At 50.2% G+C, this 26119-nt stretch overlaps 1 protein-coding gene across 2 annotated transcripts in view; it reads left to right on the top strand.

Annotated features, from left to right (window-relative positions):
- GFRA1 (GDNF family receptor alpha 1) overlaps positions 1-26119 on the top strand; it is a 414744-nt gene that overhangs the window by 272061 nt on the left and 116564 nt on the right. For both annotated transcript variants that reach the window (XM_086922901.1, XM_086922903.1), the window contains one exon: positions 20247-20574. In XM_086922901.1, the coding sequence (XP_086779027.1) occupies positions 20247-20574 (328 nt within the window). The remainder of the gene's footprint in view (positions 1-20246; positions 20575-26119) is intronic.

The following is a 26119-nucleotide window of genomic DNA, read 5'->3' as shown; positions in this document are numbered from 1 at the left end:
CGGCCAATGTGGCGACACTTTGGAACTCCCTGCCCCCTGCTCTTCAACAGGCCCCTTCCGAGTTATGCTTCAAGCGTTTGCTGAAAACCTGGCTGTTTGCCCAGCCGTGCTAGACGTCACCTTCTCTAGCCTTCATGGTCAAAACATCCTGTTCTTATAGCCCCGGGACACCTCCTCGCGAGGTAGCTGTTTGCGCTTTATAAAACTCCATATTATTATTATTATTATTATGGGCTTACATTTTCTAACTGTGGGTTTGTGTGTTCACGGAGGGGGGTTAAGCACTTCATGTTTTAGTTTAAATCCGTCTGGAAAGTATTTACGTAGGACTGGTTAGGCTTTAAGTAATGTGCAGCAGAAGGCTTGTGGTTCGGTTTTGCTACTGGATGTGGTTCCAGGGTCCTGGAACGGACTCAAGAACTGCCAGAGGAGGACTAAGTGCTTCTGGGGGACAGTCACAAGATCTTGAATTGTTTAAATATTATGGGTCGGGATTAATTATTCTTGGGTGGTGGTAAATCAGTTTGGAGTATGTGCGGATGTGGTACAGACACTCAAGGAGCCGAGTCAGTTATCAGAGAATACAGAGGATGTTTGGAACTGCAAAATGTAGTTTTTTTTGCAAAATACCGTTTGGGAGGGAGAAGGGGGGCAAGCCAAACTGACAACCATATTGTGTGTGTAAAAGGCCGCTTTATTGAAACAGGTGCACATCAAAAAACTTTATTAACTGGCTCCTCGCCTTACAAAACTACAACCTCTCTAAACACTGAGTTACCTGACCCCTTGCCTTTCCTCCCCCCGCCCCTACGATCCCCACATGATAAAAACATCCCCCTCCCTGCACAACACAATACATAAAATGCAAATACATTACATAAATACATCATAATACACAATCTTATCCCATAACCTTTGACCTTCTTAACCCTCCAAAACCTACCCTCCTATCCATCCTCCTTCAACTGTAACTAATGAGCACCAATGTAACACCTCCAACCTGTTTAACCTTTCCCTGTTCCTGAACACCAACTCCCCAACGTAACTCTAACTACCAAAAACTCCAGCCAAACTTGGCTAACTTCCACAACAAACACCGCCACCCAGGAAAGTCGGGAGAATAGGTGGATACACCACCTCCCTAGTTTCCTGCCCCCCTAACCCCTCCCCCTCTAACCTCTCCTGTTCCCTTCGAATCTGCAGTAATCTCAAAAGCTCTAGCGAACCCCTAACAACCTCACCAACACCTCACGAAGTTCAAGCAGATAAAGATCCATCCCTATGTGGGACAAATGCACCCCGTCATCCCGAAACAGTTCTGGGGCATCATACCTGATATCCTTGTGCCAAATTCTTGAGAAACCCAGGTGCCTACAAAATCTCACCATTTCCACATTCACCTTTTTCCGTGCCTTGTCGATTGCCCGAGGATGCACCGCGCCCCTCCACACCCGGTGCGGCACAAACTCAGTCCAAACCACTGCACACCCTGACCACCTTCTCTTTATTTCCACCAGATCCCTCTTCATGGCCCTCATAAGCACCAGACCGGTCTCCCTCACCATGTAATTTCCCCCCAAATGCAGCACCAGGACGTCAGGGCACCGACCCGCCACCACCATGGAATTAAGAGTGGACACCAACTCCTGCCACAACATGCCCCCTTAACCCTGCCATCGTATGCTAAACACATTAGGGTTAAAACCCAAATTTTCACCAAAATAACTGGATCGCGCCTGCACCTGGGCCCTCCTGACAAAAGAATGCCCCACTATCCAGACCGCCATGTCTCTGGCGATGGGACCCGCAACCGAACCTGAAAAAGAAACAACAGTAAGTACCATGTTACCCAGTGCCACCGCGCGCTTCACAAGTTGGGCACGCCCCGAAGGTAACGCTGATAACAGTCCGACGACCATCTGCCCAGCCGCAAGATGTCCCCTTGCCCCCACCCTTGCCGGTGCGCCTCCGATGCTGCGCCAATCCTAAAAGAATGGGTCCCGAAGAGCTTGTCGTCCATCCCCAGCCCCTGCAACGCCTTGCACAGAACCGCCAACAACTGCGTCCCCGACACCCGACGGCAGTCCGTATGACAAAAAACCGCCCCCTCCAGATGCCCCGCCTCTCTCAGCCACAAACCCAACTGTACAGAACACCTGCCCCCTGAGGCGACCGCCGCCAACGTAACCCAGCGGCCTACCCCCCTCTGGTCCGTCTTCGCTCTCTGCAACCACAAACGTACCCCCCCTCGCCGAACGAAACCTCTGACCACTGAAGACCCGCATCCTTGCGCACGCCCAGCAACTCGGATACCCTAAAAGCTCCTGCAAACATCCATGCCATCAGAGTGGCGAACAAACAGGCCTCCCCAGCGTCGAAACACACTCCTAGCAAAACCGCAATGACCTACGCCCACAACTCCGGCGACAAAGGCTGACGGACCCTAGACACACTCCCGCATTCCCGGGCCCACCCTTCCAACATGCGAGACCCCAGCTCTCCCGCCGATGGAGCATACCCCCAAAGAAGTTTACCCATAAACGCAATCCCTGCCAGTTTCCCCGCAATCGTGACCCTCGTGAGTCCCCTGTCAATTAGATCCAAGCTAAACTGAACCACGTCTTCCTGTCGGTCCTCTCCCGGGGGCCGCCTCCGCACTCCGGACGCCAAGAAATCCTCCCAAGCAGTCAAGTACAGCACCTTCGTGGACACCGCCAACGATCCTAGAACCAGCTGCAACATCCTGTGTTGCCTATGTACCACATCTGAGGGGGTATGCTGGTCGGATCCCGGTCTGCGTCCTTGGCTAAGCCACGGAATCTCCCCCACTGCGAATGAGACAAAGCATCCGCTATTTCATTGTCGACCCCGGGAACTTGCGCCGTGCGAAAAGCAATGTCAAAACGCAAGCAGCCAAGCACAAACACATGCAGCAGCTTCAACACCTGCACATCCCTGGCGGACTGTCGGTTAACCACCTCCACCACCGCCATGTTATCCACATGAAAAGTGACCCTCCTGTGCCCCAGCAGTTCCCCCCACAACTCCACCGTCACCACCAAAGGAATAAGCTCAAGGAAGGCTATGCTCCTGCCTCCCCCCCACCCACTCCGGGGGCCACTTCTCGGTGCACCACCTGGCCTGCCAATACAGACCAAACCCGTCGCTCCCCGCCGCATCCGAGAAGATCTGCAGGTCCCAGACCAACGCCTCCCCAAGCTGCATAGGGATTCCATTGAAATGCTGCAGAAAAATGCGCCACATCCGTGTGCCTGGCCCCACTGTCTTCTCAGGCGCCAAAGGCACCCACAACTCCCCTATGAGCTCTTGGAACCTGTCCAGCGCCTCCTGGCAGTCCGCAGAACCGGGGAAGCCAACAAAAAAGTACTTGGAGCAAGTCTAAAAATATTGGAACCATACTTCAGGCACGTTATCCAAGTCTCCTTTTCTTCAGCCTGCCTTCCGGAAGATTGGAAGAAAGCAATAGTACTTCCAATCAAAAAGAAGCCCAATGTGAGCCAGGATACCCTGGAAAACCTTCGACCCATCTCTCTCTTACCTTACCTAGCGAAAGTGGCCGAAAAAATAGCCAATAAACAACTTATGGCTCACTTAGAATCTAATAACTCCCTGCATAGCTCCCAATCTGGTTTCCGGACGAGCTATTCCACCGAGACAGCCCTCCTGAGAGCGACTGAAACTCTACGGGCAGGAGCTGACGAGGGTCATACGATGGCACTCATTATGCTGGACCTCAGTGCTGCGTTTGACACTGTAGCACATTCCATCTTGCTACAGTGTCTAAACAAAGCTGGGGTGACCAAGGCGGCATTGGGCTGGCTGAAAGCTTTCCTCACAGACCGCTGCTTCCAGGTTCAGAGAGGCACATTCCTCTCAGACAGCATTTCCTTAGAACAGGGGGTGCCTCAGGGCTCTGCCCTGAGCCCCACCCTGTTCAACCTTTACATGGCCCCGTTGGCAAATGTGGTTCAATCGTACGGCATAGAATTAGTATCCTACACCGACGATACCCAACTGCTTATTTCCCTATCCCAAGCTCCCACCTTAGCAGCCGCCAACTTCAAAACCTGCATGCAGGAGCTTGCAGGCTGGATGAACCAACACTGCTTGAAGCTCAATGGCTCTAAAACAGAGGTTCTTGTGATAGGAGGAAATGTTGCTAGTTGGACTCAGGAATGGTGGCTACCTTGTCTTGGTCCTCTACCTACCCCATGCAAGGAAGCAAAGAACGTGGGTGTCTGGGTTGACCCCAAACTCTCCTTTGATGGCCATGTCCATAAAGTAGTAGGGAAATGTTTTGGGGTTCTGAAGACCTTAAACCATACTTTGGACCTTCTTCCTTTAGAGGCCAGACGCACCATGACCCAAGCCTTAGTCACCTCCCGTATTGATTACGGCAATGTGCTACTTTTAGGGACTACTGAGAAGAACATCAGAAGACTGCAGGTTCTCCAAAACACGGCAGCACAGCTAGTCCTCAGACTACCCAAAAGAGCAGCCTCAAAGCCTACCTTGGCCGCTCTCCACTGGCTTCCTATAAAAAAGAGGATCCTATTCAAAGCTCTCTTAATATGCTATAGGATAACCTCACATAAAGCCCCTGAATACCTGACGGATCTAGCCATCCCTTACGAGCCCAATAGAGCACTTTGCTCTAGGGGAACTGGTCTACTTAAAATCCCCCGGATAAAAAAAGCCAGAATGGGAGGCCGCTCCTTTCGTGTGATGGCAGCCAACAATTGGAACTCTCTCCCAATGAACATCAGGCTAGCAGAGACTGAAACCATATTTAGGAAACTTTTAAAGACCCACCTGTATACCCTATAGGTCCTCCTACTCTCACCTGCCGCTCTCTCCACAGCGCGGGGACACGCCGGGACGGCGTCACCCGGCGCTTTACAAACCCCTTTATTATTATTATTATTAAAAAAGAAGTCATCCAGGTAGTGTGTGACACCTTGGTGACCCGATCGTTCCGTAAACAGCCATTGCAGGAACGTACTGAAGCACTCAAAAAGTGCGCATGACATCGAGCAACCTATCGGCAATGCTTTGTCCACGTACCAGCAGCCGTCAAACTGAATTCCCAGTAGGCCCCAATCATCTGGATGGACTGGGAGCAGCCGGAAAGCCGACTTAATGTCACACGTTGCCATTCCTGCCGTTGCGCCCGCCGACACTACCAAGGCCATGGCCACATCAACGGAGGATTAAGACACCGTAGTCTCTCGCTCATCAATGAAATCGTTCACTGAGCCCCCCTCGGGCCAGGACAGGTGCTGAATCAGCCGAAACTGTCCTCTCTCCTTCTTTGGCATGACCCCGATTGGGGAGACAATTAACTCCTCCAACGGACAATCCTCAAAAGGACCCGCCATGCGGCCCTCGCACACCTCTTTCTCCAACTTACTCCGCACCACCTCCGGGTGCTCCCTGGCAGACCTCAAATTGTCAGCCCACCTCCGACATCTGGGCCCTTCATACCCCAAGCGGAACCCGTCCCGAAACCCCATCCGCAAACGTTCGGCGGCCTTCGCGTCGGGGTAATCGCACAGCGCCGCCACCAGCCGATCCACTCTAACCGGCGTATGAGCCCTTGGGCCCGAGACCCTTATCGCCTCTGCCTGGCCTTGCCGCCGGATGGGAGCCCGCCCGCTGACCGCCTGCTGCTTCTCGCTGTCCCCCTTTGGAGGATCCCGCCGCACCCCAGCACTTGACCAGGGGATGGCCATACTTCCCGCAGCCGGAGCATTTGTGACGGAAACGGCAGTGTTCATGCGTGCACATCCCTTAGTTATAATCCCAACAGGGACCTGCCACACCGGATTGATTTTTGGCCCCTGCCCCCACCCCTCCTCAGGTGGGTCAGCCTTGAAAGGGCTGATAAATTATCGGCAACCCACTGGCTGTAAAAATGGTCTTCCCCGACCCCGCCAATCCCATCGTATGTTGCCAAAGGTCGGTGTCAACTCCCCCCATTTCGCCTCCGGATCCCAGGCCATCCATGCCCTGAACTCCTCGTCGTGTTGCGCCCAGACAAAGCCGCCCCCCATGATTTGCGCTTTACATATGACATCCATGTACTTAAACAAAGACACCGACCGCTCCGGGAATTTTTCGCAATACACACCCGCGAAAATTAAGAACGCCACCGTCCAGTTTTCTGTCGTAAGAGGCACCTTTGGCTTCTTCGGGAGTTCGTTTTCCTCCTCTTTCGAACCCTCCTTCGCCCGCACCTCCCGGTGAAGTAGCTTAAGAATCTCAACGTACTCCCCTTTCCAAATCTGTTACTTTGTAGCCAGCATCAAGTGAGCCCCTAGCGGCTTTGTGACCCCCATGTACGGCAGCTTCTTGATTTTCAATTCCTTGCTCTCTGGCTTCGCGACGTCCTCCCCCGACGCGCTCGTGCCTGCCAAAGCCGCCCATCCGGCACCCCCGGCCACCACCGCTCCTTTTGCTCCGTCCCCCAACACCTTTGGACCGGTCCCGCTCGCTTCCTTGCCCGCTGGTTCCACCACAACCACATCAGGTCCTACACCCTTGTCCATAACATACCTTCCTTTCCGCAGCCACACCCCCCACCCCCCCATCTCCCCGCACCCCCTGAGACACAAAGCGCGCCGCGGCCGCTGCTGCTCTCGTACCTGACACCAAAGCATCCACTGGTCGTCCTCCACTGTGCCGCTCCATCGACGCCGCTCTCGGATCCCACCGCGATGTACCGGCCGTCCGCTCTCGCTGGCCCCGTGACCGCCTAAAAACACTAGCAACACCATTATTATGCCCCCCTCCGCCCTCACCATCCCTTAACTCTCCTTCTTCAAGACTATCCTCATTCTCCACCATCTGCACAGATCCTGCCCCATACGCCCTTCCTGTCGGCGGCGCCGACTGCCCCCTGCTAGCCACATCAAACAGCACGCGTGTGTCGCTCCTCCAGCGGTGGGACTCCCCAGGCTGCTGGTGCCCCGTGGGTGGTGGGGACGGCGAGCCCGCCTCGGGCCTTCTTGTGCCGGCCGTGATGGGATCCCCGCTGGTACCGAGCTCCCCAAAAGAGGCTTTGCTCTCCTTTCGCCTTGGCGCCACCGGGCAGTTCCAAGCCCTACCAAGTCAGGAACCCCTCACCGGTCTTCTTCCTGTAAAAGAAATGGCCGGACTGGTGTGCTGGGTCCCTCACTCACCCTGAAACCTGATCCCCGCGCCCCCAATCCCGACCTCTCACCCCCGTCCCCCAGGACCCATCGCCCTTTCCCCCCTCCTCCCCACCTCCTCCTCGCTCCACGCCAAACCCCCAAAGCCCGCCCCCCGTCGTCCAAACATGCCCCACCTTCGTCCCAACCCGACGCACCCGCCCCCTGCCCACCCGAGAAACCGCCATGTCCCACACCCTCCCCGCCCCCGGGTGCCCTGACCCCCCCTTGCGCCTCCCTGATCCCCTCCCCCCAAGACTCGAACACGTCCAAAGCTTCCCAGTTCCCTCCACTCCCCTCTGAAATTAACAGAGGGGACCAATCCCCTACATCCTCCCGCCCTCGCAGCCCCCCCTCCCCTTGCCTCGCCCCGACTTCCCCTGCCCCCATCCTCCGCCAAACAAACGCTCTTGTAAGCCCCCCATCCACTCGTGACCCCCATACCCACCCCCCACCCTAGCACCTCCGGCCTCCTGGCCCCTTTTTCCCCCCCAGCCCGACCCCTCTCCCTCCTCCGCCACTCTGCCCCGCGGGCCCGGGCCCCCCCGACCCCACCGCCAGGAACCTAGCCCCCTCCTTCTCCAGTCTCTGAGGCCCTCCCTTGCTAACAACCAAGGAACCCCATCCTGCAGCGCTCCCATCCACCAGGTTACCAAAACCTAAAATGGTGGCTGGGCAAGCACTGCATACCCCTATAACTGTTTGGGCTGCAAAATTGAAACTTGGGCTGCTTTTGGGCTATCCCTAAGCAGCCCAAAAACGGTACAACATGGCTGCCGTCCACTCGCCCCCCTCCCAATCTGCCCGGGGGGTGGGGGGGGTGGGGGGGGGGGCAGACCTCGGCTCAGCTGCCCCCAAAAAACCCCATTTAAGATGTGGGCGCATAATCCCCAAATCTTTCATGACAATCGTTTTTATCAACTACTTCGTACCCTTAGAAAAGCTCTGGACTCTGAAAATGTTTTGTTTTCAAATTGAGTCCTGGCAGTGTGTCAGGGATCCTTTAACGAAGTTCCCGGCGCTCACATATTTGCTTCATAAAATATTTGGAAGTAATTATTCCAGCTTCGAAATTAGAGAGTGCCCTGTGGCCCTGTATGAAAATCTCTCACCCCCCTCCGCTGTTTCCAATGGCCCGATCGTGAGTTAGAACCACACTCTGTGATTATGAAGATAGGAAAGCAGAGGACTTTTATTCGCAGGTAATTATATCAATTAAGCCAGTCTGGTGTAAAAGGGAAGCGAATCGTAAGCTTGTTGTACGTCTGACCGAGAGTGCTGGGGAATGTTCTGCGTGTCCTGTGTGGCAGGAGCCCCTGGTGCGTTGTCTCTGCGTGGCTGGGGAGTCGGTCCCCTCCTGCCTGGCTGTCTCTTTTTTCGTGGCCTGCATTTTTCTAGCTCTGTGCATGCTGACAGATTTGTGACAAATAACGAAAATAGTATGCGAGTATGTTGACCAAAAGGACGAGGCTCCGTATTAGATTATGAAATCTGTAAATACTCCTGGCTACCAGTTTTTCCTCAACCGTTGAGTGTGATATGTGTGTGCTTGTTGAGGCAAAACCGGTAGCCAAAGGAAATATTTACAGATTTGATATGCTTGCAGATAACATCATTGGCCTTGTATGGAGCACTCCCCACACTCCTTGTGCTGAACTCAATGTGAGGTGGTACCAGAATACCATGGCTTACTTAATACCAGACAACAATGTTGTGCTCTCCCTAACTATGCTTTACGCAATATCACCCATCAAGAATAGAAAATCTACATCTGGTGGAGCGATATTTTTGTAAGCAATAATTGATAACAATATTTCTGCCCCACAATCTTTTTGTTATCTGTATTCAGACATGAAACCCTGTGAGAAGAAATAACTGAGGTAGTGCCTCCAGCTTCCAATCCAACACGTTCCTCTATAGTTTATGCACACGTTCCGGTTGTTGATGAACAACCCACTGAGCTATTCTTTTTTTTTTTTTAAGCAAAGTGACATGTTATTACAGATCATTCTCTTCTGCTGGAATTGAGTGCCTTTATCGTTGCCTTTCTTTATCTTTATTTCAAACCCCAACCTTGAATCTATCCATACGATAAAATAATGCAAATATACAGCACTTTTTCCCACTGACCCGCAGCTGTCCAGCGTTATGAATGACACTCGATGGTATTCCCTTCCTCATTAGAGACCTCCGTACTGGAAATCTGATGTTATGATCCGCACTTTAGACGCGCCGGCAGCAGACACCTTTACCATCTGAGCTATCTAATTTTATTATTTAGTATAAATCACCGCTGGAAGTTCATTTATTTAACATGTTTGTGCGTGTCGAATGCGTTTTATTTAAAATTTGACAAAACAATGTCGTTGTCTCAAATGCTTAATACTAGACATTGAGAAAGGACACACTTCCCGAGAGTGTGCGCAATGGAGGTCTGTGTGAGGGTCGTTAATGGCCACCCAAAGATCCGGCAGCGCGGCAGGTCAGTACCTCCAGATGCGGGGGGGGGCTCCATGGCCTGCAGGCCTTGTTAAAGCATTAACTTTTCATGTCGCTAATTGGCGGTGTTCAATAGAAAGTCATGTATCAGCTTTAAATTATTCAGAGGCCTTGAAAGGCCTGGAGCCCTGTGAGACGGATGAGGTCCCCGCTCTGGTGCTCTAAGCCCTGCTGCCTTTCACCCCGGGGGCTTTGATGTGAAGTGACTGGGCCTGACTCCTCGAGGAGGACGCGGGAGACCGCTGTTTAACCGTGGCTCGATCAGCCGGCCCTCTTCTGTACCGTAGCATACTGTAGAGTGGCGCACTCGTACCGCGCCAGCCAATGAAAGGCCGGGCGGTGCATTTGAATACAAGGCGCTACGTAATCACTAAGTCCAAACCATAGCAGGCCACGCTGTAGAGCATTATTCATAGCAGCCAGGAAATACCCTACTAATGAAACAATGTGTTAGCCTTACTGTGCAGGAGAGGCCCAACCTCATCTCACAACACAATAAACAATACACGCGCAATAGAATACAACCCTGTACTCCATCATGCCATGCCACTATATTCCATAGCAGACAGTGCATAACCTATTTAATTATTTAACCTTTTTCCAGTGTCTGCTTAGACTTAAAGAGCATTGGAGTGTGGTATAGCTTTAAAGATGTGGGCTGTCCAGTGCATCTAAACAGCTCCAGCATAACACAACCGCCTCCATACTTGCTATTATATTCGGTTGTGGGGGGATCCCAGAGGAAATCTATCTGGTTTTAGTGCAACATCTCTTTTTCTTTGATTATGGATCCGGATTTTTCTATCTAGCATGGCACGTAGACGCCTCTTCTCCAGTGCACCTAATCTGTTGTGCTCTCCAGTGTGTGTAATGTGTTGAATGTTGTTATGGGGTCTGTTGTTGAGAGCAGGCGTTTTGACTTCTCTTTGCAGACTTTTGAGAAGTGATGTTGCAAACATTTCTATTTGTGATCTTTAGCTCTTTCACACCTTCTTTCTTGCAGTTATGCCTCCGTTTACTGCAGAGGGGCTTTGGCGCGATGGTTTCTGCTATCTCATGGACTTGTCTTGCCTTTTTACATCTCTCTCTGCCTCTCCCTCCCTCATTCATTATCGCATCCTTTCTCTCTCCCTTTAACACTTCAACCCTTCTGTCTAGCTCACTCTCCTTCTTTATGTCTTTCTGCTGTCCTCTGGCATTCATGTTCTCTCTGCTCCCAATACCTTTTTCTCACCTAAGTTGTCTCCCTACCAGAAGGAGCTCAGAAGACTAGGCCATCAGTGCAGCGATGGTGCAGTGTCTCAGTCTCACTTTCTTAGCGCCCCCTCTCGTTCACCACTGCCCTTTCTCACACTGTCTTCTTCACTCATTCTCTTTCACGTTCTGCCCCCTGTCTCACTTTCTTCCTTTGTCTTTCTCTTCACATGCTTTTACTTAGCCCCACCTCCCCCCCCCCCCCCCCCCCCGCCTACATGTTCTCATACACTCCAGAGTCTAATCTCAGGATCTCAGTCAAGGTCATTCTTTTCTCACTATATCTCAACATTACAGTGCGAAGATCAATATATGTTAAGATTCATATTATCTGTGTTCTTTGATGAGCAAGATAATGTGAGCCCATTTTCTCCACACCCAGTTATGGCTGCTCGCCATCACTTATATATTTCAGAATGAGATAAATCAAAAACTTTCCACATACAAAATTCATCTCTCCCATTGTCTTTGTCGAGGTTGTAGCAATAAAATTCAAAATCCCCCCATTTTGACTCTGGTCTCCAATTGCATCCCGCTAAAGCATGCAAGTGCGACCCTCCCCTGAGAATCATTCCTTTATTTGTCCATCTATTCACCCGCGCAGCCTTTCACCTTTACTTCCCTCATTTCACTATTCCAAACATGCGTTCGCCCTTCCATCCATTCTGCTATTGATGCCTTCTTCCTCCATCCATCTTTTCGTCCTTCCACCTACTCATTTTTCCCCTTTCCTTCCTTTCACCATCCTTACACATTTTCGTCCATTCACCTTTGCTTCCTCCCTTCCTTTCATCTTCCATCCACCCTTCCTTCCTTTCATCCTTCCTCTCATAATTTCAGTCTTCTTTCTTTCTTCCCTTTTTCCATTCACTCATCTTTCTCTATTCCCCTTCTTACTTTGTCTACTTGTATTTCTCTCATGCTCACTTGTTTCCATTTGCCACACTCTCAGTCCTTCTGACCTATTTTAATATTTTCGTTTTCAGTCTCTTTCACTGTACTGCCCACATTTACTTGCCTTCTGCCTTCGCCACTCACCTCTATCATAGTGTTACTTGAAAGCGTTTGTCTGCAGACAAAATGGACTCATAAAACATTAATCTCAATTTTAGTTGGACCCAGCACACCGTCCCTTGGGGCTCTGTGCCAAACCTCGCTAAGGGCTTCACTATGCCGCTAGTCTCTGTCCTCTATAGCTCTTGTCCTGTCGAGTCTCAGGTTGCCTGCCTTGGCAAAACCGGCCCACGGCCACAAAACCGGCTCCCACCCTTCCGGCTCACGGCCGGGGGAAATGCCCAGTGCCTACTATGGCCAGTGAGGGGGAGGATTGTGCGCTGTGTCCTAACAGGGGTTACAGCAGCTGTGCATTGCATTTGCTAAGAAAGCCTCAGTGCCATGACGGATTAATATGAAAGAGTCGTGTGGGCCCATCACTAGTGAAGGAGAGAAATAATTAACGTATGTCTATGTAGTACGTTATACGTGTATTCATCACCAAATATTATTGCTAATGAACTTAGGGAGAACTAAGCGTATATTTCAAACTTCGAACAATAAAGGGAGAAACAGGACCCCACAATAGAGCGGGCGGGGGAGGGAGGATGCGCTCAGAATATCTCCAGGAGGGGGTTGGGGCCTCTTAGGGGGAGGAGGTGAAACATCACTCTACAGCTCCAATGTAGTTGGAGACGCCGGTTGGCGACCCCTAGGGAAGCGCTCAAGAGAGTAGTCAAAACGCTGTAAAGCTCCTAGGAGAGGGGGGCCAATCGGGAGTGCTCCAACCGTCAACTTGGAGAAATGTTGAATTAATGGCTGCCAGGTGCGGGTGAATTTGGCGCCCGTGTGGTTAATGTCTTATTACTTACTGGTAATCTTCATTACCCCGATTAGGGTCCTCCCCGTCCCAGTCCTAACAACGTGAGGCAGTCCTGCCTCCACCCAGCCAATCACAACGCCAGTATTCAAAAGTTACATAAGCCCCTCCCACCTACCGCCATGCCTGTTATCAACAAGACTCCGACACAAACACAGCGGGAGGGCGGGAGGGTACAGGACTGGGACGGGGAGGACCCTAATCGGGGTAATGAAGATTACCGGTAAGTAATAAGACATTACCCCCTCATGGGTCCTCCCCGTCCCAGTCCTAACAACGTGAGGAACTCACAAGCAGAGAACCAACAAAAAACGCAGGACACCAGGGATCCATGCAGAGTACAAATCAGTAAAGATCAACGAACAGCAACGTCCAAGACGCCAACAGAAAAACAGCCAGCAGAGGCATGTAAAACAACAAGCCAAGAAGGTAGCACAAATACGAGACGGGACAGCGGGTGGCCGCCCAACAAATTCCCGGATAGAAAACTCCTGCCGCCCCAGCCCAGGAAGCAGGCACAGAACGTGTCTAACGACCCAGCACCAGAGACGGAGGAGGCAGACCCAAAGGACCAAAAAGGCAGACAGACCGCCAAACGCACCCACTGACCAACCTCAGAACCGGAAAATCATATCCCCCAAGCCACACCTCCACAGGAGACAAACAGGGCAGGAGAAAATGGAAAAACACCAGGGAACGAAGGTGGGAAAAACCGGAGAGTCCAGCGAACCACCAAGGAAGGGGGAACAAGGGACCCCCCATCAGGTAAAGAGGAAGAATCACCTCCAGCTGCCAAAGGAAACGGGAAGAACCCACAGGAAGAAAGACCGGAACAAGCCACAAACCAACCCAATCCGGCAGGAACTCCCAACAGGAAAAAGAAACGAGCAGAGCACCCAAAGCACCCAACCGACGAGCAGAGGTGATGGCCAGCAAAAAAGCCACAGTAGCTGACAACCAGAACAAGACAGCTACCAGCAAGAGCCCAAAAGGGGGCAACATCAAACCCCCCCCAAACAGCAGGCAAAAACCCAAGAAGGCACAAGTACAGGAGAGACCGGCCGTCGAAGCCGAAAGCCTAGAAGAAACAGACTCCCCAAAGGGGCAAAAACCACCAAGGAGGCTCCAGGACCCCGACAAGCACGAACCGCCGCCCACTGAGAAGACAAAGCGGAAGGGGCAAGGCCCTGTAAAAAAATAGTCCTGAGAAAATCCAACACAGAGGTAGGATCCCCCAGCACAGGAACGACCCAATGGGAAGAACACAAAGAGAAAAAAGAACCCCAAAGACGACCACAGCACCCAAGGGCCGAAGGCCGACGTGACAATGGGATTCCACGAGCTACCACAGAGGAACAGCCCAAAGACCCCAACCACAGCCGCACAAGAGCCAGGCCGTCAGAAGCAAGTGACGTCAGGGCAAAAACCAGCTGTGGACCAAAAAGCGGAGCCGGAGTCAATGAAGTCCGGCCAAACCCGACCCCCGCCAGCAGCAGCAGGAGCAGAAATCAAAGACAGAGAGGCCAACGATACAGACACCTACACACACCCCCTTACCTCCCCAGACTATGCAGGAGGAGAAATAGGAGGGAAGGCACATAGAAAACCCGAAGGCCAAGGAAATGTGCAGGGGCCATGCAAATCCACACCAAATCGAACCAAACAAAGAAAATGCGCCGCCGAAGCGAGCACAGAGGGCACAAAACAGAGGACAGGAGGAAACGGCCCAAGCAGCGTCTTCGAACGAAAACGCAGACAGTCCCAAACACAAACCCACAGAGAAGACACGGCCCAGAGAGAGCTGCGGGAGCCCGAACCACCAGAGGCACAAGACACACCAATGAGCCATAGTGTTGTGGGAACACCACATGGAAGCCAGCAGGAACAGAGACATGCAACTGGTCCCCCCAAGAAGGCCCAAGCAGCAAATAGCCACGGGAAGGCCAGCACGAATCAAAAAACTCGGCAGCCACCAAGGACCCCAACGTGGTGCCCAACCCCAAGGACAGGCGTCCAAGGACAACAAGAGGAGAGAAGGGAGCTGAAAACGCACCCCAAACACCAGGTCGGGAGAGCAAAGCCACCAGGCCAAAGTAGGAACTAGAACAGGGGAGAGAGGAACCAGAGCCATGTAACCTGCACGGAAAAGGACCCAAAGAGCCAATCAGAAGAAACACAAAGGACAGGTGGAACAGGCAAACCCAAGGAACCACAGCCGTGGAGGCAGCCACCACCTCCTGGAACCGCAACCAACCCCAAAGGGCAGAGTGCGACCCAGCAGGACCCACAAAAGAGCCAACAGGGAAGAGAACCGAGCCGGAGGGTGAAAACAACCCCCTGCAAAGTGACGAACAGGCCCCGAGAAACCGAAGGCCCCGAACAGGAACCAGAAGAAAAATGGCCAGAACCACAACGAACTCCAGTAACTGGAGCAAGGCCACAACGCCACCATCGCCAGAACAGTCACAAGGAGGGTGGAAGCATAAAACGGACAAAAGCCACATAGGGAAAAGCCAAAAGCACCCCCCAGGCGGTCACCCACCCAGGTATGGACCAGACCTGACCCTGCATAACATAGAACAACAGGAGCAAGCAGAGCAGAACCGCCAACCAGCAAAAAACCTGCACAGCAGGAGCCAGCACCGCGGAAAAAACCTGGGGAACAGGAGAGAGGCCGAAAGGCAACACCTGAAACAGAGAAAGGAACCCATCCACAGCAAACCGCAGGAACCGCGGACCAGCCAGACGGATGGAACGTGAAAAACAGACAACACCCAAATCCCGGGAAGTCCAAAAAAATAAAAAATAAAAAACACCCACCAGGAAGAGGGAAAGGACAGACCGCAAGGGGAACAACCGACCAGCGGCACCAAATGGTATAAAGCCCCGGGACACAGAACCGTGCAGAAAGGAACCAACGGGCGCCAGGACCAAGAACAAAGAGGAAGAGGAACCTTGGCCCGCTCCGCCACCGGAACCAGCACAACAGCGCCCAGAGACAAAAAGAGACCAACGCCCAAAGAAGAAGGTAAATGCAACACGGGTCAAAGGACAATGGAGAAACTGTGAAAACAGCCCAAAAAGGGGGAGAGCCCGGAAAGGAATCCGGAAACCAAGAGCGAAGCCCGACAGGACCCACCAGTCGGAAAGCAGACCGGACCAACAAGCCAGGAACAACGGATCCGAGCCCCCAAAACCGTAACAAAAACAGCAACGGAGACAGGGAACCTACTGCCAGATGAACACCAGGAGTGGGACACAGACCCAAAGAAAAAGAGATGCAACCGCAACCACCAGGTCACAGAGACCCCCCTCCCAGGGCACAACAATACCCAAAACCCTGGACGACCAACACCCAGGGGCAGCCGTAGGCGCAACAGAGGCCGGGAACCAAACGGAACACAGCCTCCCCCACCCCCGACCACGAAAGGGCAGAGAGGAAGACAGAGCACCACCACACAGACTGTCAGTAGAGGGAGCCAAAAAGCCAAGGAGCCACAGAAAAACAGACAGTGGACCAAGACGCCAGGACCAGGTCAGCCGAGGAGAAGACTCAACCCATCAAGCCAAGAAAGGAAGGAAGGCCCGCAAACAGCCAAACTCCACACAACCCATGAGAAGGAAAAGTGAAGTACAGGCCGAACAAGAGCCAGCACGCACCCCAAAAGAAGAAGCAACACATGGAAATGCAGGAAAGTGAGAGACAAAGTCCGCCAGGCGAAACCACCATCCCAGAAAACGAGGAAAACCCTGCGTATCTGCCGCAAGCCATGCATCAGACAGGATATCCAACAGGACAACATGGAAGGAAAAGGTCAACCACCACAGAGTAAACAAACTGTGCGGAAAACCCCACAGCATCCAGGGATCTAGGGCCACAACCCAGCATCACCCTAATAAAGACCCATCCTCAGGACAACGCAAAGTAGGCCCTGGCAGCGCATACTGGGCAGCCAATACCAACAACTGTGGAAAAGCACAGATTGAAACTATATCAACCCAGGTAATTGGACAGCATAGGCAGGAAGATCTTGTGAACACCAGTAGCCCTTCACAGTATTCAGCGCAGCCCCAGGAGCTGCAAAAATGTCATCCACCTGCAGAACCTGGAAACTATGCCGCATGGAAACAGCCCAGGCAGGCACAGGTGAAGACGACCCTTCACACATGGTGAGTGAACCCGAGCAATCGAACCAAACAGGAACTCACCACACAACAAAGGAAGTGCCCAGCAACCTCCAAGCAACACTGCCTCCAATCACCAAATCACACAACGTGAGACCGGTGAAATTACAAGGGCAGCCCTGTAGTCTCCACCCACAGCCCCAGGTCAAAAGACCATGACCGTGGGGGCCGGACGCTGCACTAGAACCACAGCGCCGGAACGACCAGGGGCCAGGACACCACGAAAACTCCCCGCCCCAGCCCAGCACATGAACGGGGAGAGTCCCTGACCCCAGAACAGGAGCGCAGCTGACCGGGGGACTGGAGCAGCCGCGCAGAGAGAAAAACACACAGGAAACAATGCAGAAGTAAAAAACTGCAAATGAAATACTCCTGTGAAATTCACACAGTAAAATAACGCAGAAGCATAAAACTGCAAATGAAACACTCACGGAACCGTCCTGAAGAAACCAAGAAACAGGAACCAGGAGCACCAGCGTTCCGACCGCCGTCGGAGCAGAAAAAAAACAGGCATGGCGGTAGGTGGGAGGGGCTTATGTAACTTTTGAATACTGGCGTTGTGATTGGCTGGGTGGAGGCAGGACTGCCTCACGTTGTTAGGACTGGGACGGGGAGGACCCATGAGGGGGTAATGCAGCCGGTGAGTAGCTCGAGCTAGGACGCCGCGTCTTATGTACGCTGCTGGCTATGTATCTTAAGTGTGGCGATCAGCAAACGTTTTTGTTGCAACGAATGGATGAAAAATAACCCATATAGGGCTTGTATATGCATCCCTGGGGTTCATGACCTCCCTGGCACTTTTTCGTCTGCTTTCCTAATCATTCAGTTGCGAACAATCAATTCAATGTTCCTGGTACAACCATCCCATCATGAAACCTAACTTCCGAAGATATACTTCATACCGCCATGTTTCTCTGCGTTAAGTTCCCCATCTCGAGGTCCTGGTATGCAGCACTGATGAGGCGCCACTACCGTGCACTAATAGAACTTGGGGTACTGGTCTGTGTCACGACAGGCAGACTGGTCCCCCAGTAAACATGCTGCCTTGCAGGCAGAAGCAACGCACAATTACTCAGTAATCAGCAGTAATTAGTCTGCACAGATCACATAATTATAAGGTCAGAAGATCACAGGCCAAATAAACATTTTACTGCCGAGTGTAACACAATACATATGATTCCAAGGCAGTCTTCTATGTCTAACATTCTGGAAGCCAGGATCGGCCAGTGAGATGTAAACTTGGGTCTGGTGTGGGGTCAGAGGTTAATGGGGGATAAAGGATGGCGGGGGCAGTGTCAGACACTGGGTTGTGTTAAAAATCACTAGCGGTGCAAACGCATTTTGATGTTTCTTGTTTTGGTTTTTGCGGACACTGCAATTCTTTCTGGCTCCAGGCAGATCTCAGCAGTAGGTGCATTACCCGCCGAGCCACCTCGCCGGCTCTTCAAAGGCTTCTGAAACTCTGCCTCTGAATGTCGGCATGACATGCTGCTGTCTGTCATGCCGCGCAGAGCGACAGGCTATTTGTCGCTGAGCAGCTGGGCCAGTGAAACATTGGGAGCTGGGATATGGATTCACAGGTCCTCTAACAAGACCCAATTAGTGCTGTGAACTGTGGGCTGGTATGTGAGGGCATCACCCTGTCACCAGAGCACAGTATTAATAGCGCGGCTTCTCTTGGCGCTGACAGCCGGTGAAGCGCCAGGTTCTCAACTGGGAAGTCGTAAAAGTCAGCCCAGGTAAGCAGTCTGTTGACTGAGTTTGAAACAGAGCGATGGGCGTCAAAACTCAAGGTCTTCTGAAGGTCATTCAGCAGATGCATTCTGGTGGCCCCCGTTAAATGCTAATGTCCACTTAACCAAATTTCTCATTTATATGCCACTTGTCAGGGGTTCCATTGTAAATAGGAAGATTAAATATACATGAATCCACCATGAGCCTAGTTCAAGGCAAGCAGGGTTGGACTGGCTTAGAGGGCAACCTGGCAGTGCTTGAAGGGTTGTCTGAAAGGATAGATTGTGGGTTTGCTTTTTAGCTGTTTGTGTGCCTGTTTATTGTCTTGTGAGCCGGTTTTTAGGTCGAGCCTGGGCAATGCATGCGCTGCTCTGTGAGGCATGCTGTGTTGGAATATGCACTTTAAGCCCTGCCCATTCTCTGCCCATACTTGTCATTGGCTTGATTCATTGTTCGTCGTAAATGCTGGCTTCTGATTTGTAAATAGGCTTGTTAGTCCCTCCTTAGTACCCCCTTGTCTTCATTTGTAACCTTCAATGAGGACACACCCTTTTACATGTGTTGTTGCTCGTTAGGCTTTAATTACAGCCTCTGAGCACTACTTAGTTTAATGGTTTTCGCATGCCTGCTTTTGCAGGCAGGACACGCTCTCTTACAAAAGCTTTATTATTTTTTATGTGTAGCACGGCACGCCACGCTGATAGTGGCAGGCGTGCCTTTGCTTTACTTTCTGCTCCAAACACGGCTGCATGTGTTTTTTCAAATTTTTTTTTTTTTTTTAAATTGCCCCATGCTGCACGTAGACTTTAATGTCAGCTGTGCCCCTTGTCTTAAACGAGCTGAGTCTAGTGAAAGAGGCTTGGCTGCCATTAAAGTGATAGCACGGCATGGGCGATTTTACAAAAAAATTATAATTTGTCAACTTGATCGCGCTTTCACTTTAATGGCGGCCACGCCCCTTTCATTAGCCATGGTTCAGCTAAAGAAAGGGGCGCGGCCAATGTTAAAGTGAAAGGGCCGCATGGGCGTTTTTACAAACTAGCATTTGTAATACTATAGGTGTCGCACTTAAGAAACTCTTGTAAATGCGAGACCTATGTCACTGCAAACGCTTGTTATTGCTAATTTCCCTGATGTTCCAAAAAACACAAATGTGTGTGTTCCCAAAACACCTTTATTGCATGACTTTACAAATGGGGGGCAATTTTTTTAGCTATCTGATTTGCTAATGGAGCCACTTTTACTTTAATGTCTGCCCTATGTTCTGTTCCCTTCTGAACTTAATGGCGAGAAGCAAAACATCCGTTCTCCAGTTCTGCTTAATTTACCCCAAAATCCATTCCATGGTAGATATCATGCCATCCCATAGAGGTACACCACCATACCAATAAAATCACGTGAATTGTAAAATTGTGAATTCAACAATGCTACAAATGGACAAATCCAATGAAATCACAATTTAACCTCCTCATCTTTTTGTCTTCCTGCAGAGCCTAAGGTGAACAATTGCTTGGATGCTGCAAAAGCCTGTAATCTAGACGACACATGCAAGAAGCACAGGTCGGCTTACATCACTCCCTGCACCAGCAGCACGTCCAACGAAGTATGCAACCGGCGGAAGTGCCACAAGGCCCTGCGGCAGTTCTTTGACAAGGTCCCCCCAAAGCACAGCTACGGGATGCTCTTCTGCGCCTGCAAGGACGTGGCCTGCACGGAGCGGAGGAGGCAGACCATCGTCCCTGTCTGCTCCTACGGCGACAGCGAGAAGCCAAACTGCTTGAACTTGCAGGAATCCTGCAAGACCAACTACATCTGCAGGTAGGGTTCCTCATAAGCCCGGGGTAACCGTTAAGAGCCAGAGAAATTGGTAGGACACGGTTTCTGGGGTCTCAGCTTGAGCTTGTTAGATGCATGTCAGAATCTGGAAAACAAAAATATGCTCTTACATAAATATTGTAATCTAAATATCCTTTACGTTGGATATAGATTTTCTATGATTAACTCCAATGGAACACTGTTTTTGTAAATGCCATTTAGGACACAATCTTATTGTCAGGCGGTGATTAGGCTATGATATTGTGGTACAATACAATCAGATTTGGCATCAGAAATTTCTTCTGCTGTACTTGTGACATATTACACTGTAAGCAATAGTAACACTGTGAATGTCAGACAGTTTAGCATGATATCAACATTGCAATTGCTTTTGCTCTCTAACAGCCTTATTCATGAAGCCGAAATCGGCCCGCAAAGGGCCAGATTCTGAGAATCTGGTCCTTTGCGAGTGCGATTTTTGCATTTGGGATTCATCATCCCAAATGCAAAAATCGCTAATTGCGATCTCGCAATTTTGCGAGGAATTACATTTAAGGAATCTCTATTTGAGATTCCTTAAATGCAATTCATCATCCAATTTTGTTTTGCGAATTCGCAATTTCTGACCGCAATTTACCGCGAGGTCAGACCTCATGGTAAATTGCGAAAACTCAGAAAAATGCTTTTAAATGCATTTTTCTGAGTTGCATGTTACACACACACATGTCCTTTGGACATGTGTGTGTGCAACACCTGTGTAAAATTTCATTTGAGGGGTGCTACAGGGTGTCCTTTGGACACCCCTGGCACCCTTCAAATCGCTATCTTATTTGCGATTAGCTAATTGCTAATCGCAAATAAGGATTATGTAGGAATCGCATTTCTTTATGCAATTTCTACTTGAATCCCATTTTGCGAGTCCTTAATAGCGATTCGCTATGAATCGCTATTAGGGGCTCGCAAAACGGGAGAATGATGAATCAGGCTGTTTGTATGTGTGTTTGTTGTGGTGTATGTGGTTGGCATCAATGTTGCCTTCTGTGCAGATAGTGATGAGGGCTCCCAGAATCTCCCATATCTCATCTATACTCAATGGCCTTAGGCGGAATGGGGGGCCCTTGAAGGGTTGGGGGGCACCTGCTCCTCAGGGTCTGCTGGGGCCTACATTAGGTCCCTTTATTTTGCTGTATGTGCACAGGAATATGTGCCAATATGCTTGGATGTACATATGGTTGTACTGTGTATGTCTTGTCCGTACTTGTATTTACTGCTTGTTTCTGCTTGGATAGACCCATTTCTGAATTACATGCGTATGTGTTCATAGGTGTCAGAATGTGTGTTTTATGTTTGAGTATGATTGCTGTTGTACAGACATATTCATGCAGATGTAAATATGAATATATAAAAGTAGGGGAGTATGTATGCGAACACCCACCTGTATACCTGTCCTGTACACATTTGTGTTTCTACATGTGTAATGGTTATGTCGATGGGCTAAGTTACAGACCTAGTTGAAGGGTTGGATTTGGGTTTGTCTGCCTGTCCATACATGCATTCATCCCTAGTCTATAGTGTAACACCGGCAGCCTCTTTTATGAAAACAAAAGAGAGGGGTGTGCTGCCCCTGACAGGTATTCTGGACGTTACATTCTTCCAAAAGGTTACTCTTTACGACCATCTACTGTAACACTTCTGCACAATAATAACTGCGTGGAACTACATTTACTCTCATGACTATAGCGTGAACATCTTTATGCACACATGTAATTCAGCGCTCTTTAATTTACCCCCAAATGGAAAATCCCCAAAATGTGACAGCCCTCAAACAAACCTCTATGCACCTGTTCGTTGCCTCCTGTCTGCCTACTAAAAACTACTGCACGTCCCCAAAACCTTCTGCTGTCCACAGTTCCATGACTCCAGCTTGCTCCATGCTCCCTGCCGACGTCTGCTCAGGGGCAAAGTGTGCCCCGCCAACTCTTCTTTGGCTTCTAGGCGCCTACTGGCGATTTAGTTTGAAGTGACACACAATACATGCTTCCTCATTCATTCATTCATTCATGCCCACTTGTACTCTTATCATGGCATGTCCTGTAGTATAACTTGCTGTTTTTATTTACTGTTATTAGGGGCGTTTTAAAGTGCCCACACTGTGAATGCAAGGTTTCAAGGCGCTTCTCAGGCGAGGCTTACCAGTCACTTGACTATACATCCGGTATGGCCAAACATTCAACGATTTTTTTCCTACTATTTTTAGAGTAGGAAGTTTGAACTAGCTCTCGGGTATAGTCTGAAATAATATATTGAGAAAAATAAAGCAGAGGCTGTGTTACTGTCCCTCCGTGGAGACCCGGACCTGCTGCCATTGGAGAGAGACTCTGCCGCCTCCCTTCCAAGAAATCTCACTCTTCGGAGATATTCCCGAAGCCAACGGTACCAGGCCTGGAAGAAGAGCCGATGACAGAACTGTCTGTCACAAGCTGCCTCCCAAGGGGCCTGATGTCATATATTATCTGTTCGTGCCTGGGACATCTGTCTGTAAAAAAACAAAAAAACACACGGAGTGAGCTCAGAGCTGCGGAAATCACGCATGAGCCAACCGGAGTCAAGGAAAAGAAGAGCAAAAGTTAATTTTACTGTCTTCCGATTTATTCCGCAATGTAAGTCGGAAGCGCCTTAAATGCACATCACACCATCTTGCTTTGACGGTTTGTGTGCAGATTTCAATGGCGATGCACAAGTTACGGATTCAGTGGCGGTGGACACAGACAAATACTGGAGGGAGAGAGAGAGAGAGAGAGTCAGCGGGAAGCATGCTGGGGGGGTTAATGTTAAAAAAAGAAACCACTTACCTGGTGCTGCGGGCCGCCTTGAGCTCCTCTGCTGCAGTTCCTATCCAAGGAGTCCCTGGGACAGCATCCCGCCTCCCATCCAATCCCCGCACTGCTCTCAAGCATGAGAGCAGCGTGGGGATTGGCCTGAGCGGCTGGTTTGATGCTTCGTTCAGGACAGGGAGTCTTTGCTGTTTTCCCAACTCAGCTGTTCAATACAGCCGGATTGGAGAAACCGAAGTGCGCATGTGTGTTTGACCAAGATAAGACAGCCGGTCAAACACACATGCGCACTTAAAGTGCACAAACCAGTCCGACTCCACCGCCCATGTCCTGGCCCCACCACTGCCTGCACATGCTGGCTCAGAGCCAGCAGCTAAAAAATAAAACAATAGTAAGATATAGTTTTATTTTCCAGCTGCTGGCTCTGAGCCAGTAGGACAATGCTCCTCTGCCATTGTGGAGGAGCCACCGCTTACGGAGTGTGATTTGCTGACGGCTGCACACATATCCTGTAGCGCCATCCAGTTTATCTCAGCATGAACCTCACAACGTAGAGGCTGATTCAGAGTTTGGGGGATGGGTTACTCTGTCACAAAAATGACGGATATCCCATCTGCCTTATTACAAGTGCATTATATCCTTTGGCACTTGCAATAAGGGAGAAGAGATATCCATCACGTTTCTGACAGAGTAGCCCATCCTCCAAACTGTAAATCAGGTCCTAAGACCTCTGTGTCTGAAATGCACCCTCCGAGTTAAATCTTAATTTTCTTGCAGTCTGCCTACTATAGCCCCGGGAGCTCTATTTTTATTGCTTTTGTAGTCCCCTGTCCCACCAACCCCACCATGTCTGCCACGACTAGCCATGGTTAAATCAAGTTTATTCCATAGATACAACTGATCCTAAGGGACAGCAAGTCAGTTTTCTAAGAAACCATTTACAGGGAGTAGTTAGATTTCCTCTACAAACAGCAAAAGGTTGTCAGTGCTTTGTGTTGAAAGGGCAGAAAAATGCTGCTTTACACTTTCACCAACCGAGCCCAGTGAGACAATATTCGATTGACAAAGAACTAAGGGCATGTGTACAAAACGTCTCGTGGTCACAAAACGGGCCAAATCACAGAATCGTCCCATTGGCGACCAGAAAAAACGGCGTTTTTCAAAGCACAAAAGCCAAATTGCGATTCAGTAACTTGCTACAAAATCACAATTTGGTTTAACAATTTGGTATTTGGAAGGGGCGTGTTTAGGGTGTTCCTTCCGACTACTGAATCGCAGTGGTATGTATTAATGTTTTGAGGCAGAATTATGGCCGCAAAACATTCTTTTTTTTACAGACTACTAACAGGTAGTGGCAGCAATTTCCAAATGGGAAGGGAGGTGGTCCCCAAAGGACCCTACCCCCTTTGAGAATGTAAACAAAAATATTTTTTAAGAGCAGGCAGTTGTTCCACAGACTCTTGAATTTTGTTCATATAGCTACAAATCCTATATCCTTTCTATCAGCTCTTCCAGGTTAGCACCAGTGCTCAAATTGAGTTGGTGGTTTCCGGTGCTCGCCAGCAGCACTTAATTGTGAACACAACACTTGTTGCAGTCCATCTCATGTTGGTGCTGTTTGTCTAATTTCGACTTGCAACTTGTAATCATTTAATTTACATTAAAAATGAGTAGTACCTGCCACCCAAGCCATTCTTATAGTTTCAGATGTCTTGGAATCGACTGAATTGGCATGGTTGTAGGAGTGTGATGGTTAGAAGTTGGGCTGTTCTGTCATTGGTGGCACTGACCAGGGCAATGGCTGCTGCAAGCTGCAATGTCCTCCTGATGAAGGCCCTGGAACTTATTTTTTTCAAATTAAGCTCTGGTTAGCATTAACTCATTACTTAAGTGGCCTAAGCAGGATGCTGTGGGAGAGAAACCACAGAAAGTGTCTGGGAATCCTCCACTGCCTTAGCCCAGTCACATGGTACCTAGTAGGCTCTGCCCCTACCACAGACCAGCTCCATGCTCGCTGACAGTCCCACATACCCGACTAGGACTGTGTCCTCTCATGATCGCTGCCAGTTAGTTTGCTTTGCGGTTCTGTTTTAGGCTGCCCCTCTACACCATCACCAAAGGTGACAGCTTCTCTTCCTGCAGCTTTTCATATAACCCTAAGAAGATGAAGCAACTATTAAAATCTTTTCCCTCCTTCACTCCCGATCAGTAATCGTGAACAGCCAGTTCCATCACAGGCAGCCAGCCCTGGATGCCAATCTGAGCACTCTTACTGTACTTGTCAAATATAGATGCTAGCATCCTCAACACTACCTCTGCTGAAGCTGCCATGTATCCTCCCGCAGACCTCCAAATGTTCTCCCTACTTCCTTGACATCTGTGGGGAACCTTGGTGAGCAGGTTAATTCTTTAGTGAAACTGGAGTCCTTCCTATTCACCTCTGCCACGTTCCAGCTAATTTGTCTATTAAAAAGTTTCACTCTTCTGCTTCTTACACGCCGCAGAATCGCTGACAAATCAGTCACCTCGGTGATGGGTAGATTGGATCATTTTGATCGTTGCTTTGTTACTCGGTCTGCCCAACAGTGCTTCTCCCCCTCAACAAAGACATCAGTTTCACCATTAGCACTTGTGCATATTATACAATACCAGGCGATCATTGCTCCGTGCAATGCAGCGCGTAGCACAAGGTTCTGCCTCACCCCTGTCCTGGA

Source organism: Lissotriton vulgaris, chromosome 5 (assembly GCF_964263255.1).
Source record: "Lissotriton vulgaris chromosome 5, aLisVul1.2, whole genome shotgun sequence".
NCBI classification, from domain to species: Eukaryota; Metazoa; Chordata; class Amphibia; order Caudata; family Salamandridae; genus Lissotriton; species Lissotriton vulgaris.
The sequence above is the reverse complement of the archived record's forward strand: the minus strand, read 5'-3'. Positions and strand labels throughout refer to the sequence as shown.